Source organism: Vidua chalybeata, chromosome 3 (assembly GCF_026979565.1).
Source record: "Vidua chalybeata isolate OUT-0048 chromosome 3, bVidCha1 merged haplotype, whole genome shotgun sequence".
NCBI lineage: Eukaryota > Metazoa > Chordata > Aves > Passeriformes > Viduidae > Vidua > Vidua chalybeata.
The window spans coordinates 50,258,247-50,278,373 of NC_071532.1; the positions used below are offsets into that span (position 1 = coordinate 50,258,247).

The 20,127-nt window shown below is 41.4% G+C and overlaps 1 protein-coding gene across 1 annotated transcript in view; it reads right to left on the reverse strand.

Moving 5' to 3' along the window:
- NHSL1 (NHS like 1) overlaps nucleotides 1–20,127 on the reverse strand; it is a 68,443-nt gene that overhangs the window by 4,245 nt on the left and 44,071 nt on the right. The window contains exons 5-7 of the mRNA XM_053937509.1: nucleotides 15,653–15,784; nucleotides 3,510–6,923; nucleotides 2,822–2,951 (exon numbers count right to left, since the gene is read on the reverse strand). Of these exons, the coding sequence (XP_053793484.1) occupies nucleotides 2,822–2,951; nucleotides 3,510–6,923; nucleotides 15,653–15,784 (3,676 nt within the window). The remainder of the gene's footprint in view (nucleotides 1–2,821; nucleotides 2,952–3,509; nucleotides 6,924–15,652; nucleotides 15,785–20,127) is intronic.

The following is a 20,127-nucleotide window of genomic DNA, read 5'->3' on the forward strand; positions in this document are numbered from 1 at the left end:
AAAAACTTTTCCAGCTCAAGATGCACAGACAAAATTCAGTTATGTTGGTGCTCTGTCATTGCAACTTTCAACTAAATGAAGGAGAGACCAACTTCCTGACAAGAAAGTTATCCTTCCAAATGAAAGAGCGGAGTGTTTGTCTATTTAGATATGAAGTGCAGGGACAACACACCAAAAAAAAAAAAAAAAAAAAATAACCATGGAACTGGGAATATGTGGAAACTGGACTTTTATTGCCTCATTTTCAAATTAATAGAAATCCTAAAGAAATGTAGATGCCTAGTAGCCGTAGTACAGCTGCTTTTTTTTTTTTTTTGCTGACTGAGCAAGAATTAATTAAAAAGGATTGTGTAATGCCTGATTTTAAATATGGTATTTTGGCAGAAGTTTAAAACAAGTCAACAGACTTCTTAGAGATATAAAATCATCATGCTATAAAACTCCATATTAATTTTTATCAAGCATGTGTTCAATCCAGACCATTCCCTTTGTGAAACAGATTTCTACTTAATGTGATCTTTAGCTTTATTTTCTTAAAAGCCTTGAGATTTTGCCAAGGTAAGCTCAAATGTGTTCATGCATCACAGTCTATTAATAATTAAAAAAACCCTGAAAACAAAGAAGCAGGATCCATCAGCTGAGTAGGTGGCAGCAACAGACATTGCTATAGGCTGTGCCAAGACTTTGGAGAGATCCTGTCTCTCCCCTAAGTGGCGCAGTTCATGCATAGCTCACTTGATATCCCCGCAGGCAGCTGTACCAGCTGTTAGTTTCAGCAGCTGCTGCTGCCTCCACCTGTCTTTCTGGAATAAGAATGTAATACCAATGTCCATTCAGCCTGAGAATGAATGGACACAGAAGACAACAAAGAGAGAAAATGATGACTTCAGGAACGTCATCTAGATTTAACTGTGTGTTAGTGCTGTAGGCAGCAGATAATTTTGGTGGTTGGATGCTCTGCAAGTCTATATGTGAATACTAGTGTGCATTTGTTACAGGGAAAAGATTTTCCTTCATTACGGTTTTGGCTGCCTATGGATGTCTTTAAACACTGCAGTGCTGGGGTTGTACTGTTACCAAACCCCAAATTAAATTGGAAAAAAAAAATCAGTTGCAAAGATCTGGACGGAAGGACTTCAATCCTAGCTTGGAGTGATCTGCTAAGACTGTGAATGCAGTGCAGAGCAGTCAGTTTGCTGTCAGCACCTAGCCAGCTTTTCTCAGTATGTATGAATTATGGAAGAAACTTGAAATTAAGAACCAAATTTGGTTTTGGTGGCTTTTCAGACACAGATAGGGTATATGTTCAAACAAAACTATGACTTAAAACTTTGGACTGTTCTTCCTGCCCTTAACGCACATACCACTAGATTTCAAGAGTGCTAATTACTGAAGTAATATCTCTTAGAAACAGTGAGGGAAAACCAAAACCTTTTTTATTAATTAACAACCAAGGAAAAAAGTGGTTCAAGTCTAAAGCCAGCAAAAGCAAAGTCATAATAAAAAATGTGTCAAGCAGTTCTAAGTATGTCACATCCAGTTCCATTGTCCATTTCCCCACAAACTCATGAATTACAGATATGGGCATATACACAGAAATCCGCTCTCTATCTGCATACATAAAGGAGAATGGCTACTGGCCAGAGTATCTCATTCTAAAGCCAGATCTGGCACAGTTCTAGAGAGAGCCATACAACATGAATGCAACAGGCCATTTTTGGAATGGCTCATACAGGCCAAGTCCTAAGGGGTAACAGTAAATGATCAAAAGTCAGTATCATATATATGTAATTTTTGTAACGTCTGGAGTATTTTCAAGAAATGAAAAAAAAAATAGTATTTGCATCTAAAATGCTGCAGCCTCCCAGCTCCCAGCCACTCTCTTCCCGTCCCTCATTCCCGATGCACAGATGTGCAACGTGACTGAACACCTGGATAATCCCCCACTCCCTGGCAGGGAGGCGGCCCCTCCGCGGCTTGCAGTGCGCGGCGCAGCCACGCGATGGCGCTGGCGCCACGCCCAGCCCGGCCCGGGCGGCTCCGGCCGCGGTCCGGGAGCGCTGCTCCAAGGGAGCCCGCGTTCCCTGCTCTGCCTTTGGGCGTTCCTGTCCTTGGGGCTTTCTTGGGTTTTCTTCTTTCTGAGCACCTAACGTGAACAGCACATTAATCTAGCCACCATTCCGGATGATTTTGTTTTCAAGGGAAATGAATAATGCCATTAATAATAGAGCCCGTATTGCACGTTTCATTCATGAACCAGTTTGACACAAAATACCCGACCTCAGGCTGGATTATGGCAAACTATAATCCAGCGTTTGCCATATGTTTTGCCATATGACTGACATGTTGTGTTACTTGCCAGTTTCAGCCACGCTTGCCATGAAGCATTAGCGTTGAGCCTCTGTCCCAAACTGCACCATATAAGCAGCGAAGAGAGTAAAAAGAGATGGAGAAGAACGAGAATGAAAACAGAAGATACACAGAAAAAGCAACAGTAGAGTTAATATGGCAGATTGAGAACAGCACAGTAAATACTAGATGTAAATTGATATTTTAAAGGGCAAGATATTTATAATATAATCTACATCCATTTAATCTGGGTGGGTTTAGTTCAGAATGGATTAAATACATTTATAAAACAATAAAATGCAAGTTCTTTTCCTCATCTTTTTCACATATAGCCTTACTAGAAAGTTGATAAATACGTGCTTTCTGTTAAAGCCATGACTGTTTTAATTGGGTGTTCAATAAAAGAATGTAAAATTTATTTCTGAGAGACCTACCACACCTGACAGTACAGGAAGGGCAGTTTCTACAGTACCTGTGAATGGCTGCAAAAAGATCCTCAGTAGTCCTTGGTCTTGCTGGTGTTGCCACTCCATCTGTCTCTTCCCCATAACTACTGCTTGGCAGGAATGAACTACTGGCTGTGTCTGATTCAAACACCTCCACTATGCAAAGAGAATGAACAACACAGTCAGTCTGTCGTGCGAACCCCACGGGCACACAGTCCTGAAACCAGTCCTTGCTGCCTCCAAGGAGAAGCATTCAATGATTCAATGATTCAATGATTCAATGAGTGAGTGCAGCGCTGTCATTATTGCCATTTCAGATCAACACTTGCTTAGGGAACTGCAGTGCATGAAATACATGCCTGTGCCTGCTCACACATAACAAGCGGAAAACAGTAACAAAACAGAATTTGTAACATTTCCACTAAAATGCAAAACCAGTATTAAAAAATTAACGGCTTTCATAGCATGCTTTAATACTACCATAGTTAAAGCATTTTCTTTCTGTGTCTCCAACAATGAGAAGTCAGAAAGGAATTGTATGAAATGTCATACAGTATTAATCAGATCCCTGCAACTTCTTTTGTTTTAGATTTAACAATCACAAGAGGTTCTGCCCTTTACAGAATGCCACCTCAGTGCTAGGATGGCTATTCTCACTCCCTATCTTCTTCAAAATAGCTACTGCTGCATCTGAATTAGAGAAAAGAGACTCACCACTTTCGTTCTCTTGAGATAGCTGCCCGTCAGTGTTACTGCAACTGTCTTGGCTGCTGCCTGAACTGCTTCCTTCATCAAAAGCAGACTGCTCCTCCTGCCTGGGTTCTTCTTGAACTGGTGATGCAGCAGGCTGTACCACAAAGACATTCGCTCCCACTGTCTCAGAGAAGGTGAATCCAGCAGCTCCTCCCTCAGGAACCAGGCTGCCAGAGTCCATCTCGCTAGAACCGAGTCCATCTGTAAGACAATTTCTCGCCTCCTCAGAGCGTGCAAGCACAGCGTCTCTCTTAGTTGGGCTTCTGGCAGTATCACTCACTTCAGCTGCTTTCTCCACTGTAAGGTCTAACTGTGGAGGTGGTACCAGAAGGAACAGTTTGGGTTTCTTTGAAATAGGAGGTGGTTTCTTGCTTGGCAATACAACCTGAGTCTTGTCAGGAGATGCTGGTGACCCCTGAAGTGACATGCCAGAAGGGAGGTCTTCACTCTGCACTGAGGACTCAGGTGTATCATCAGTGGCTGACCCCAGAGCATCAGCTTCAGAAGATTTCTTTAGACCTACTGCACTCATCGGCTTTTGATCACTGTCAAGCACAGGTGTGTTATCAGAGAGAATGAGAGGAAAACCCCGAGACAGTGTCTGAATTGCATTTTTAAATGAGGTGCCTTGAGGTTTTATTTCCTCATTGCCTAAGCTGGTACTGAGTTTTAGTGAGAGAGATGGCTTTAACAAGGACTGTGATGATGAATTTGCAGTACCCTTTTCCTGAGAAGTGGTTTCAGAAAAAGATTCAGTTGATGATTCACCTTCTGTCGATTTTTTCACAGACCTCAACTGCACCATTTGCAGTGCTTTGGTGGTTACTAATGGCATCACAGGTCTTGATGAATCTTGCTTGTTGACTGGCTGTTTCACTGGACTGTAGCAAGAATCCTCCTGGTTGCGTCTCTTAAAAGAATACTGTGGGTACATTGCTGCACCTTTTGTTATTTTGGGATCAAGCGGTGGTGCTGGTGGCAGGACAGCCAAGGGGCAAGAAGGAGGAGGAGGAACAGGGGAAGAGAACGAACTGATGGAGGCTTCTTGCGGAAACCATGGGACAGTCTGAGCAAAGGTAGAACTTACACTAGCTTCTGGCGGAGGAGGGGGGAACGTGGGAGAGGTCGACAATGGTGACAGATCCATTACTTCTGCTGGAGGAGGAGGAGGAGGAGGAGAAAGCTCAGGGCAATGCTGAGATGTTGGAAGAGGAGGTGGTGGAGGAGGTGCACCAGAATCCACAGGAGGGCTCAGGACAGGGTCCAGTTTCTTCACACTCACACTCCCTTCAGTAGATGTATTTGAAGAAAGAGAAGTAGATGACGAAGACATGGAAACTGAAGACAAAAGAGAGGACTTCCTTTCAGGCACTTTAGGCTTCATCTTGGATTTCCCATTTCCTGATGATGCAGACTTTACAAGTACAGGCACTGGAGTAAGCGCAGTGGGTGTATTGGACTGGCTGGAGTACCCACTCGATGGTGATGTGACTCGGTGGGATTTCTCGGGAGAAGCACTCTTTGGTTTGGCCAGTCCACTGGACACTTGTGGCACAGAAGCCCTTGAGCCATCACTGAAGTGGCTGATGCTGTAATCGCTGAGAGCAGATGAAGTACTGGCAGAATGGGTCACTGGAGATTTCACCTGTTCATCTGCCACTGCAGCATAGTCACTGTAGTAACCCCACTGGTCAGCATACTCCGACTTTATGCTACTTGTTTCACTCTGGGAGGGAGTGACTGTGCAGATGGAATACAGGTTTGGAGCAGTGGTGGACATCATGCTGCTGCTCGCGCTGACTGAGCTTTGGCTGCGGGAGCGCAACACCCAGGGATCCTCATAATCACTGCAGGGACTCTGGGAAGGGGAGCTGCTATTTTTGCACTTGAGATTCAGCTGCAAAGAATGCTGGAGAGTGGCAATGAGGGTTTCATCAAGTATCTGTCCATTGGATTGGGCTTTCTTCTTAGGCACCCTTCTGAGTGAGTCTGTTCTGGATGGTGGCAAAGGTGGCTTCTTTGCCTTTTTCAGTGAGATGTTTCTTGCAAGGGATTTGTCCCCTTGGCCTGAGTGGTCATCCTGATGTTTCTTCTCCTTTCCTTCAAAGACATTTATCACGCTGTCTCGGGGGTTCTCAAAACCATTAGTACTGTTGCATGGCATGTCTGCCTTCAGTCCGGAGTCCATATGCATGGAGCCATAATAGCCATCCTGGTCCACAGAATACAGGGAAGTAGAATCATCCCTGACTGATGTCCTCTCCAGGCTACTGCTGCTCAGATTGCTACCGGGCGTGGCACAGCCTGGTGTCGTACAAACCAACTTGCGTGAAGGGGTCTCGCTGTTTTCTGAAGACTTGTGCAACCAATGCTCTGTGCTGCTCACTGCTGCCTGTGCTTGCTCCCCAGAATAGCTGGATTCACTCCGACCATCGCTGTCCTGGGAAGGGCTTGCTAAAGCAGCAGGGTTCCTACAGCTGTAACTCATGCTCTGAGACCCAGCCTCTGCATTCCCAGGAGTGCTTAGAGAGACAGCAGAGTCACCAAGAGAAAGCATCGTAACAGTGGTAGATGGCATGGTATCTGAAGTCTGTGAGTGACGTGTGGAGCTACTCTCACTCCAGTTACCACTTGAAGAATGGTGATCTTCCTTCCCACTTACTGCACTGCTGGCAGCAGGATTGTCTCTTGGATTTGGAAAGGCAGTGGAGCTGGAAATTTTACTATCCAATGATCCAACACTCTGGGCAGCATGAATAAGGATAACCTCCGAGGAGGAGGACAGTGTTGCATTGGGTATGATGCTTGTTGAGTAAGTGGCATGAGGAGAGACCACACATGCTGGGCTTGAGGACTTCTCGCTATCACAGCTTCTCACCTCTTGGGACTTTGGCCTTGACGGAGTCCCCATCGTAGGATTACTCCTCAGATGCACAACACTATCATCCACTTGCAATTTACTTATCTGGTGGGGTAAAGTGCCAGCAATGTCTTCTGTCTGCCTTGACATCATGCTCTGTGTCTGATCTAGGGACTGCAGAGACACTCTCGCACCAACCCGAGGCAAGCTGTGGAAACCCATATCGTTATTTTGGCGAGAAGCAAATATAACTGCAGCAGAATCACTCATCACTGACATGTTTCCAGATGAGCTGGAGAACTGAGACATTTGCGCTGCAATGCCTTGTCCTTTCTGTGCTCGTATTCTTCTCATCGAAGGGGGCACAACTTTAACTTCCTCCGTCTGGCAGCTGGTGTCCTTGGTTTCAGAGCGCTGCACAGCAGAGCGATAGCTGTCTAGCCTCCCTAGCGTGGAACAGTGATCTGGGACATACATCGAATGCCCTCGGAAATCACTTTGGCCAGTACCAACTGCTGGAGTCAAAATAAAAGAATTATTTCTTGAAGCGCAAATTCACATTTATCTTCTCACTCATTTAAAAAAAAAAACAGCAACTCAGCAAACTGTTCGATCCCCATGCTCCTGCAGGTTATGCCTTCTGAAGAAGAATCTGCAACAATGGATTTTGCAGAGGCATCATCTGTTTTCTGCATTTCTCTTCCCTTTTTCTTTATTACCAGGAACCTTCTGCTTACAGAATTGTCTACGTTCCTGCCGCACATTTGACACATGAAATCCTCTGTTTATGACATGGTAATAATTTCCATAGTAATCAGTTATGTCAGAAACCAAGTAGTACTGTTTGACTTCCAGTAGGCAACGCAGCAGGAACACACAAAAGCCCGAGAAACATGAAGTGTGTTCCCATGCTAATGCCTCATGCAATAAAGAAAAGGGGAAGGAAATCTGAGACTAATATGAATAAAGGATTTACTTTTTACAAGCATTACACTTCAGAAAAAAATATTTCAGGAGACACAGATAGCTCTCCAAGTCCTGCAGTTTGTCTGAAAGAATGCTAACACATGGAAACATGCATTGTTTTACCACAAGTAATACATATGCTGTAACAGCATTCATATAAGCATTATCCAACACTGCAAAGAAAACCATTAGATGACGTTTCTCCATACAACTGCTTTCTATTTATCATAAAGGAAAAACACTAAGAACTGGGGGAAAGAAACAGCTGGTATTGATGGTTGTCTCATCCTCAGCACCATCAGGAAATAAAAAAAAATCACTTTTTCTACAAGAAGGAATAATAACATATTGGCATAACTCCCCCCACCCCCAACTTTGAAGACAATGGAAAATCAGTTTTAGTTCAATTTGTAGCTATCACTGGGTCAATGGAAAGGATTTTAGGGCTCTTTTAAACTTACAATTATATTGGTAGCCGCCTTTTAAAATCACAAACCAGAGGACTGCTTTAAAATTAGTCTGTGTAAAGCTGTTGCTTTTGAGTTCAGTTGCACTGCTGTATAAATAGCAAGAGAGAGGCAGGCATGCTGCTGGAGATGCTGGTAAGGATGCTACACATATGTCACTGTGGGGGAGAACTGGTTATTTCAAGTCTCTGCCTTAGTGAGTCTCAGGAGCAATAAAGTAGCATGCCTGAAAGAAATGTTCTCCTTTCATATTTACTGTATGAAACTGCATTGGGAGGATAGGTATTCTTATCATGCAGCTTTAAAAACACCACTTAAAGGACATTTAATCATCCTCATTCTTGGCAGGCAAAAGAGGCATTTAGGGTAAGGAAAAGAAGGCTCTGAAAAGGCTACAGTTAAAGCAGCACACACAAAAAGGATTGTTTACTTCTTTTCCTCAGGCATGTAAGTAGTCTTTCAGCAGCTTGAAGCCTAGTTAGCTTGCTTTGTGTAAATTCTCTTGCTCTCATAAAAATGCAGCCTCTTTCTGCTTCTGGTAGAGCTTTGCTGCAAAGCTAGATACTCAGATGCTGGCAAATGTCTTGGATAATCTAATACAAGATACTGTCAGAACAGATGGACTACTGCAGCCAACCAAGAGAGGGATTTGCATATTCTGTATGCAGTTATTAAGAACTGTACAGTAAGAAAAATAATCATCCTTTCCAGGTGTATTTTTTTCTATGGAATCAGTGCACCCCTTTGGTTAAGACAGAGAAAAACATCAAAGTAGACATTACAAATGTTTCTGGAACCATGACATCACTGATTTTAATGTTGGTCAATTAAAAATATCTGGTAACAAAAATCTGCATGCCAAGATATGTAAATAACCAAAGAGATGGGGTATTTTTCTTCTTCTGCCACTGTGAAACACACACACGCACACAAACACATATGCAGATGAGACAAAAGGCTTGTGCTGGTGGAGAATGAAGCTGTCAGCACTACAGCAAGTGTCTAATACTGTCACACACTGACCTGTGGCTGAGAGCATTTGTATGTGGTATGTCTGTACTGTATTCACAGAGGAAGCTAAATGCACCCTTCTTTCACAAGTAGTATAATGCAGATGGGTGTTTTATGTCTGTTCAAAATGTTACTGCTGGAGAAGGTAAATGGCAAAGTGAACCAATGCTGGACTTGCTAATCTCTCCTTCTCCTTTCAAAACAAGGAGAGTTAGAATCATTTATTGGGACATACTGTTCATGGTAAATGCACAGTGATGTCTGAAAAAGAAAATTAATGGCACTGAATAAAAAAGGCCACTGAATAAAGGAGGCCACTGAAGGCTATACCAAAATGCCTGGTGCAGCAGCTCCTGCCCCTTCCCTTGGCACACACCCCAAAAAAGCCTGGGCACTGCTGGCTGCCCCAGCCAGAACAGTACACTAACAAGAGGGTAGCTACAGGATGCTGCTGAGAACCAGTGCTTACCCTGGGTTTGTTAACAGAATAGATGTCATTTATGGTCCAGCCTAATATGCTCTGGGAAACTGCATAAATTGACTCAACAGCAGCAAATGTTCACAACCTCAATACTGCAGGGAAGCCCACTGGGGCAAGTCTTTGCAGTGGTGTGGGGCCTCTTCTAGTTAGAATGATTCAGAGCCCAAATAAACACAGGATTATGGAGGGCAAGACAGCCCAGCTTCAGACAGATAAACTACAGGGCTACATCCTTCAATCCTTCTATGGGATATGGTCAGGGAAGGAATTTTGCATTGTTGTTACTATTACAGGAACATAACTTTGAGGTTTTAAGAAAATTTTTTTTTTTTTAGAATTCTGAAACTCTATCAGCAAAGCTGTGAGGATTTACTCTTTTTATAGTTCTATTTTCTGAAGAGGGACAACAGAAATCTGCAGGGAAAATGGTTCAAAAAACCAACCAGAGGAACATTTAAGACTCAGGTATACTGGTAAAATGCTGAGGTGTTTATGATTTTGGTGAAATTCAGAGGAGGGTAGGAAGGAATATTTTATTTGCGATTTACAAATGCACTGTAAAACCCCCACTCACCTCTAGAGTAATACTGGAAAGTAAGGACTTTCAAATCACCTTAAAATCTTTGTTAGTACTGCAGCTAGAAGCCAATCCCATTCTAAGGGACAGCTCAAGCCTTTGACTAAGTACACTAATGATGTTAGGTTTGTCAGAAAACACCTACTTAAATAAATAGCAGTCAGAAGATAGAAGATATCTGCAACACCAAAATCCTTGAAGAGAATCAGATCTTTTAAAGAATACCATCCATAAATCCATCAAGTTGCAGGGAAAACGTGTAAGCAGGCTGCAGCAAAAAATGCTGCAGAACCAGACATCAGATTACTGATGCTGAACATTATGAATTCAGAAGTATGTGCAAACTGGGTGCATGATAAAAGTGGCTGAAAGTAATTGTCCTGTCTGCCTTTTGTATGATCCTGTATCCAGCAGCACTGCAGTCAGTGCTACGTCCACCACAGCAGACCTGTATCTATGCTCTTCTTCATTACCCTACTATGCTGCAAATCTCTCACGGCAAATGCTCTTCACTAATGTGCATGTTCAGTGCAGGCTCCAGCAGCTAGTAAATATCCACTCTGGGGACTCTGGTAGTCACTGGTGTTGCTCATTAGAGAGGACAGGGATTGAGAATGACAAATTTGGCGATTTTGATGGGGAAGAAAGTGTGTCTGTATATAATCCCTGGGGCCTAGCTACTAGCAGCCATGCTGTGACTCCAGCTGATCTGGTGCCACCAGCAGCTCCTTGCAGAGAATCACATGAAAGGTCCTCTGCATTGAAATGAGCATGGAAAACTGAGGGCTTGAAAAGATAAACAGCGTGTGTGTTGGTGTCACAAAGCAGATGCCTGTTTCAATGAGAACAAAGAAGTAGTCTCTCTTACCTTCTGACTAACCATTTCTAATGTAAGCACTTGTTTCTTATGCCACAGGCACATTCCTAAGGTGTGTTGCTCTCACTGCCTCCTCATGCCCCACCTAGCAATCCTGCAAACTTGGTAAACTGGCTAAGTCACTGTGCAGGCACCACAGTTTATTGTGACAAAAAAAAAACCCCAGATATTCTGTTTTACCCCAGCAATTACAAACTGAGTGATTTTAACAGATACACAACAAGAAACAGACAAGTACACTGAGCTTATGGCAATTTTAAGGAATTTTCATTGTGATCCATGAAGCATCTGTAATCTCTCAGAGGGGAAGAAAAATATTGCAGTGAATCTTGTGAAACTTTTCAGTACTGCCAGCTAAAAAACATCCTGAATACCTGCACATATCACTGCCACCCTGAGAGGGAGAACTCTGATGTAAATATCAGGAATTCAGGTTTTCTTGATTCTGTTCATTTCTCTAACCTAACAGCCTCTGGTGAAGTTTATATTCTCGGCATCTGTGTTCTTCATTCTCCCAGTATCAAAAAGCAGATTATACCTGCTTTCTAACACCTGATCTATACATGGATAGTGCTGGAAAGGTAAAATTGTGAAAAACTACAGGTAGAAACCCAGTGTTAGTCAAAAGGCACAATAACTTTGAAACAGAGATATTCTCTCCAAAGACTGTTAAGTTCCAAATAGAAGCAGGTGCAGAATTACTTGGCTGGAACAGCTGGGTATTTGTGTGGTATTTCTGTAGGACCAATGGGTATCTGGGACTTTTTTTACCCATGGGACCCGTAACTTGAGTGATTGCTAGCCCTGGAGGGAACTAATTGGAAAAGAGTATCAATTAAGAGGCGTTTTTAATAGAACAGCTGAGTTTTCAAAGATCAGAAGGACTCATTTGCCCCCATGTTGCTGAGATGGAATTGCTTCCTCTCAGGCATGTCAAGAGAGAGCTTCAACAGTCCCAAATGATACCTGAGACACCAACTGGTACCACCAGGGGTCTGAGCTGCACGGCAAGAAAGCAAATGAAGGACTGACAGTTGAGGTGTCAGTTGTTTCCATCTCAATGACTGACATGAGATCCTACAGGTGACAGTGAGCTACTGAAAAAGTGAGGTAGGAAAATAAGCCGAAAAAACAGTATGAGGTTATTCTGACCCTTTGAACCTTTAGGTCAAGAAGGGGAAAAGAAAGTTCTTGGGGCAAGAAAATCACAGAACCAAAACGACTACGAATTGCATCTCTAAGATGTAAAAAAAGGATTGGATCTGTAACATGGAAAAAAAGGATTTAAATAATCTAAATGAAGCATAAAATTAGAAGACATTTTTGGAAACCAAGAAGACAGAAAATTTACGTTGGAATAAAAAAAAAAAAAAACATCAAACAGACAGAAGGAGGAATCAAAAGGTGGAGAAGTTGAAGATGTTTTCCTCTCCCCTGTTTTGGTAGGGTATGTTTATTAGGAACTGTGTTGGAACTGATAGTCAGGTCTGAGACCTGCTCCTCCTTGCAAGACAGGGAGGGAGTCTGAGACATCAGAAGCTGCTCACTGGTGTCTAGGATTGCACTGGTGCAGAGCTCTGAGAATCACTCACAGCCAGGTAACTTAGAACTTCACAAAAAGAAAGTTAGTCTGAGCTAGACCCTAGAGCACTGACACAAAGAAGGGACCATGGAAAGCATTTTGCTGCCTTTACTTCATCTGGAGAGTTGGAATGCATGAAGGGAGCTGATGATAACCAAGAGCCAAGAAATGTGCAAGGCCAGTGACAGGCTCTTCCAGAGAGGTGCTCATCTCTACCAAACTTCTGTTTGGGAATCATCTTCTTGTCTGAGGGGCGAATATAGGTTTGCATGTAAGGTACCATCTGAAGAAGACATCTAGAGACAATGGATAATGGCAACAGAGCAGAGAAACCAAGAGCACTTGAAGTAAAACATCTCAAAGTTTCTTGCTCTTTCTGCCATTTTGACCCAACACTGACTCCCATTAAGTATGTATGTAATATTTATGTTCGGTAAGACAAGGAAGGTAATTCAGAAGCATGCAGAACTAATTCTTTATCATTGCTGTCTTTGGCAGAGAGAAGAATGCTTTGCCTTCTCCTTTTACTTTGGTGTCACTCTTCTAAATAGTACTGAGAGGGTGCTGCAGTTAAAAAACAACTTCAAAAAGTAGTTGCCATCTCTAAACTGGTAGACACTTCACATTCTTACTGTGTCTCAGAATCCCATCTATCACGTTGCATTTTATTTACACAGAATTTTTTATGCAGAATTTTCCAGTCTACACAGAGAGACTGGCTCATCGCTGGAAGACACCTGTGAAAACATAACAGCATTTCCATGCTAAAAAGCAGGAACGTTTAAAGATACTTTGAGCACATGGGTGAAGTTAATGTTTCCTTTCAGTATGTCTGGCTAAGTTCTATGAGGGCACCACATCCGGTGAGCTCAGGCCAGCAGCCAGTGCAGGCTTTCTCTTCTGCTTGGTCTCTTCTGTTCCAAAGGACCCAAAGCAGCCAAGGGAGAACCCCAGCAGCTTGGCCTCACAAAAGTTCTTCTAGGCTCTCTCACAAGAAATGAAAATAGTCCAAGCCTGGTTGAAGCTTTGAGGTTCTCTCAAGTTTCTGCTTCCTTCTGAAGGATAAACAACAGGTTACAAGAATCTGCTGTATATATTGGTTATTTAGCCTGCACACAGCAATTCTAGTGTACCAAGGGATTTTAATCTTTGTGCAAATATTATAACCATTCACAGCAATGCTTTAGAGGAGAAACAAAGAGATTTATTCAGCTGAAACCACAGGGAGAATGTCAATATGCATAATGCAACTGCTTAATTTGGAGTTTAGTCCGGATACTTTTTCCGATCAAATGAACTGTGGAATGTTTTAAAACAACTCGTTGTTTGTTTTGGGACAGTGTAAGAGAAATAGGGAATGGACTGCTACAGAAATATCTGGGGAGTGACAGGGGAGAAAAGGCAGAAAGTGCACTGAACAGGGATGCGGGAGACTTGCAGTTATTCCCAGCTTTGCCAGCAGCCTGGTGGCTGACTGGCTATGTCCCTTCACTGCAGTATGTCTGGTTTCCCCAGGTATAAGATAAGATACTATCACTCTTTTCTAGTGCACCTTCTGTCTTGTGATGGAAACCAATATGCTAATAGGATGGATACTGCCGTCACAGAGTTCTCCTGGCATACAATTTGCTCCCTGGAAGAGATACAACCACCATGGAAGCAATATGGAGCTCCTCAGACAACTTATGCCCTAAGGCAGATGGCTGAAGCCCTGTGTGCCTGCAGGCTGGGGGCCAGGGAACCATCCAGAGAGCGCTACTACAGTGGGATACTGACAGTCCACAATTTAAACTAGAAGCCAAGGGAAACCTCCAAGTAGTGCAACATGAAATGTGCTCAGCACAGACATGAAAGATGAAAATCAAGGTAAAAACTTGTCATCCTTAGTGAACCAATTGGCAAAAGTCATAAACTTCTTTTAAGGTATTAATTGAAGAATTCTTTTTAGGATAGATGCCAACTGCATTCTCAGTTTACTCCACCAAATACAACTACAGTTGATGTCTTCAAGCATGAAAAATCTTTTTGAAATGATCACAAATGTAACCTTTGCATTTTGTAAATGCTTTCTTGAGGCAGAGGATTCCCATGGCAGAGGACTCTTTCATTACAGATGCTGAAGGAGCACAGTTCCACTCACAAACTTTTCTGCATGTAATTGTCTGTTTCTTGGCTTTCTCTGTGCCTGACCCTCTAGCTCATTTCAAACCCATCCAGACAAGCTACAGAATTTTGTTTCTGTTTCTGAAAAATCCAGAAAAATGACCAAGAACTGAAAACATAATTAAAAATAAATAAATAAATAGATGCAACATGCAAGGTACTAAAACTTACTGAAATCATCAATATATGAGATGATTTCACACGTAAAGCACCAAAATTAAGTTCTGCCAGACTATTTTAAAACATATTTTTCCTCTATGGAAAAAAAAAAAAAAAAAGGGGGGGGGGGTGGAGATACTTTTATCTGTAAAGTTATAATCTGGGAAAAACTGAAATAATTTTTCAAAAAATAAACTAAAATAACACAATTTAAATCAAAGAATTCTGCAAAAAGTGTCTGAAAGATCTGCCAAAATTCAGACTGTTTCATCAGCTTTGAATTCGCATCTATTACCAAATGGGAAGGAGATAGACCACATTTATACTACCTCAGGCAGTCCTCCTTCTTAATAAACCCAACTTACCTGGGTTTATTAGCTATTCCATATATTCTAAAGGAAAGAAATATATTCCATATATTCTATTACTTTAGAATATATGGAATAGCTAATAAACCCAGGTAAGTTACTGCCAATCAAGTAACACTGATACTTAAGGGGTTGCCAAAACTGAACTGGAAAATAGGTTCTTCACTCTGAATCTGCAATCTGCAATCCTTGGCAGATTCAGGAAGGCATCCATGAATTGATTTACTCCACTAAATAATTACTCACAAGCCAATACATCTGCCCACTTCAGTTTTGCTTCAGTGAACATCCTGGAAGAGATGACCAAATCTGAAGGAAAGCATTAAAGTCCAGACACCTTACATCCCTGCACATTTTCATTGTACCAGCACACCATTTTCCAAACACCCTGTTCCCTTTAACAGATGGAAGTCAACAGATTAAAGGTCCCAGCTTCCCAATGCAAGAGGTGGCAAGGAGGCACACACATATTTGGAACTGAAATAGGCTATCAGACTGTATTTGGTTTCATGAGCACTGGTGATGTAGTTAGTCGAGTAATGATAAGCAGTGACAATGAACAGTGGATGGAATACAGTTCTGATGAGCCATACCTAGCTCCTTTTGTATGTTGTCAGGGATTCCTGTAATAGTCTTTCTCCTTTTGACTTTCTTCGGCCGTCTTACCACCGTGTCTGTGTAAATTAGAGACCGCCGAATGCTGGCTTGGCGGTCGAAATTCTCCCCTAATACATGGTAGAACAAGCAAAGCAACATTACTTCCAAGCACACTGACATCATGCACTTTCTTCCACTAGTTTTGTTGTAGAAATGGAAAAAAAGGCATTAATAAATGGTGTTAGCTTGGTCCTACAATGAAGGTTTACACTGAAGGAAGATACAGCACACTGTCACAGTAAGGCTTTAGACACAAATATCCATTACACAGTACTGCATGTTTTAAAAGGAATTTTGACTTCCTGAGCCCAATTCATATTTGGTGAGAGCAGCTCTAATTCCACAAGCAAAGAGAATCCTTGCTTTATTTTGGCCCTTCATAGCTTTTTCTGTGGTTTTGTTAATTTATTTTTAAGTAATGAGCTGCAGAAAAAGCAAATCTGCTCATGAAAATGAAGGATCACAATGGTTTATGTGGGAACAGACATTGCTATTGGCAACAGCTATTACGATGCCTTTGCACAGCTCCATCATTAATTCGCATGAGGCCCTTTTTTTCATTCCAAGTTCCTCTGAACCTGTCAAGTGTACCGCATTTCTGGTGTTGATCTTTTAACACGAATACAAATAAGAACTATGGAGCACACAGAGATCAAACTGATCTCGTGGACTCATAAATATTTCAGAGCGAAAGCTGCTTCAAATCGAAATTTTACAGATGATTATAAAAATATACAATGCCATGAGCTAAAAAAAATGTGTAAGTGCACTTTGCCAGACAAAGCCTTATGATGACCATGTGCTGTATCATAATGGGACCCAGAAGCACCACTATCATAAAGCAGCTTTTCTTTAGGAATTCACTTTTGTTTAGAGGTTTATAATTTGGCCATTTCAATAGCAGTAAGATAAAGATTGCACTATAGATCATGAGCTAATTCTCTGCTACTTTTAAACTTTAACAGCTACCCCCTGTAGCTCACATGTTAATTCCCTTTTTAAAGCACTGCTCAATGTCCTTTAGATGATCCATTTAAAACTTAAAGGCAGGAAAACCTTGAAATGCATTATACATGTTTTTTTCCATTCTACACTTTTTTTTGAAAATTGATGGCCAAATTATTTACCTCTAGAAAGTGATTAATGCACGGTAACTAATACATCATAACAATTACCCCTGGCTGACTGCACACATCAGTACGATGTGTGTCGTGCGAGTAGCATAGAAAACCTCATTACCTCTATACAGTTAAAGATACAGTCATATATGGAAGTATAGCATGTGGACTTGTGAAAATGCAAGGGAAAAAATGTAGCATTTTCATTTACCATGTTGTAAATATAAAGACTCTGACTCTGTTTGACCAGAGCCTTGACCACAGGCCGCACTTTTGCTGAGTGGAATCCTTGCAGTCGCAAAATGTCAGCTTCATCCAACTTTTGGATTGACTGAAGTCAGATTAAGGGAGGAGGGGAAGCCCATGGGAACTACAAAATTGAGAGCTATGGATCCCACTGGCTTAGTAGTAGTCCTGAAATATTGAGACAGACTATCCACTGTCTCGGGAAGCACCGCTATTAGGATGTTACGACCCATATGGGGCAAAAGTCAGGACATTAGGTTATTCTGTCCTGCAGGACGATAAAAATAATTCTAACCATATTATACAAATCCAACTGATTTGAAGAATAAAGTTTTGCATCTCTGAACATATCTCTATCCACACAAAGGCCAGCAATCATGCCCAAGATGGTGAGTTGCAAGAAATTTGTACCGTAGCTTTGAATAAAGCCCTGGAATAAAATGTAAGTGGTAAGCACAGGGTGCAAACAAGGAAAGAGTCTTTTACATGAAGCTTCAGATAGCACAAACAGGATGGTCATGGGGAAATGTTACTGTGTCAAATGATCCACAGCAATTTGTTCCAAATGAGCTACCTAAAAGCTAACTCAACCAATCCATCTTTAATGGCTTTTGATATACAAAGGCCACTATGCAAATTTGTAGAATTTCAAAATAGCAACTTCAGTGAAATCCAACAAGCAAAATCAGAATGTCTCAGTCTTTTTTTCTTTCTTCATTGTCATCTTTTTCATTTTAGAAAATATCAATGTCAATGGTAAGTATATTTTACAGATTTAAGAATACTTTTCTCCTTCTCTTACAGGTTTGTAATAAATCATCTAGGTATTCCTTATATACTTTATTCAGTTGTCCCTCACGCAGCATACTCAGTTTCCTTGGATTCACAGAAAATATTTAAGTATGCACTTAAATCTCACTGAAGTCAATCAAGCCGGACTCAAGCAAATGCTTAAAATTTTGCAGGATCCAGCCTGGCACTGATCACCTCCACCATTACCAGACTCCTCCATCTGTAAAGAAAGTTAGTTCTGGAAAGCCCATGAGAGCAGACACCATTATATATATACATATATATCTTTTAACCCATAGGATATGTAAATGCAAAGACTGGCCACCACTGAAAAATTCAGTCTATGCCCTTCCAGAATAAAGCTCCACCCAAGCACTCTTGAGACCAAAACTGCTTCCAAATCTGGATGTCTAGTCAGCAGCTTGTAAGCCTAATGCAATGCCCCTCCACCTTCAGGCGATCCAACAGATTTTTATGACTACTGTATTAGTTGCAATCTGTTCACCAAAGAGCCCTGAAAGCTGAACTCATGGAGCATTAATTGCACAGCCACGTGAGACGCCTTTGTAGCAGAATCACCACTGATGCACTGCTGAGAACGTTATCAATTGCCAGCAACCTCTTCAGAGGTTAACCTTTTATTTCATGCCAGGAGTAATAAAATTGAAGTTTTTTGACCTCTCTTCTGGGAGAGTAAGGAAACGAGTGTGTGAAGGAAAAAGCCAAATCAAAACAAAAATCCTCAATGGTTTGTTCCGTGTTATGTTGAACAAACGGCACCGGATTTCTTGTCAGGTTTTTTTCCTGCCTCGTGCAGTAACATAAGGAACTTCACAAAACAAAATTACTTGGTATGTGGGAGAGCAGAGGAGGGGAGCAGATTGTGACTTTTTAAAAGGAACAAGGACAGCAGCTTTTTCTGTATGTTGTGTGTGGCTCACATGCTTGCCTTGTTTCACAGCGGCAATACAATTATTTCAAGGGAAGGGGAATGATGGATCCTGGAGACCAGATCGCATGATGCAAGAGCAGTCTTCCTTTAATGCCCTGCCTTTCTACCTCTTCCAATTACCATGTTTAAAAGGGAGTAAGTGCTCTGTCATACATTCCAGAAAAAGTGAGATAAATATGAGTGAGATATAATTTGCATGTGCACATTTCAATTGCAAAAGTTGAGAATTGCTGAGTTTTCTGAGTCCTGGCTAATCAATTCAGGGGACACAAGCTTTGCTACACCAATCAAATTATGCAGGTTGAAGTCACACACATAATTTATCCAAACAAGGTAATGTTCCACATGATACTGAATTAATTCTCTGAGTTATTTGATCCCTCTACCTCATTTTTCTTTTCATCTGTTTACTTCTCCCATATCTTTTGCAGTATGCAGAGTCATTAAATCAAACAACAGATTACTGTTTCTCTAAGTATACTGTGTTCCTGCTGCCACAGTATCTAAAGCTTATTGATTATGTCAGATTATCCGCTGTTCCCATAACTTGGCCTTCTGCATCTGTACCCTAAATTCCCTAGATAATACCAACTGGCCTAGTAACATTTCAGCATTGCATGTATTTTCCTTTTATTAGTTTTCCAGAGGTGGAGTATTCATGACTTCATGTTGTCTTCATCTATCTGTCTACTTCAAATACTTTCTGCTATTGAAGGAATAATTTCTTGTTGATTTCTCAGAGATTGCTGATGTTAGAGCTGTCCTGTTCCTATACTACTAGAATATTTAAATACTATTAAATAATACTAATTAAAATACTAGCTTATAAAAATACAGGTGAAAAAGGCATTGGTAGTCATGAAGGGAAAGAGAACCTAATTTACTTTCAAAACAAAACCAAACATTGCAAACTATTGATTGTCAGAGTAAGCATGGAGTCAGAGCATGCCATATGGCATTTGAAATAAATTGGATATTGAATATCATCCTGGCTTTGGCAGGCAAGCAGTCAGTTATCTGAATTAACTAATAAGAGACAATCTTGATACTGTGCAGAAAAACGAGGTTATTAAAACTAAGTGATAATGCCATCTTTGACATAAATTCTATTTTACCCACAACGAATTGTCTATTCTGCATTAGTCTTTAATGTAATTTAACTTCCTCAGAGTGAGAGTTCTGCAACTGTAAAATCAAAGAGCATTTTCAAAATGAAGAGTTAATACACAGTTCATAACAAGAAGATGTGGACTATGATTATGTAAGTGGAGTGTCTTACCTAGAGTATTGCTCAAAGGTGTAG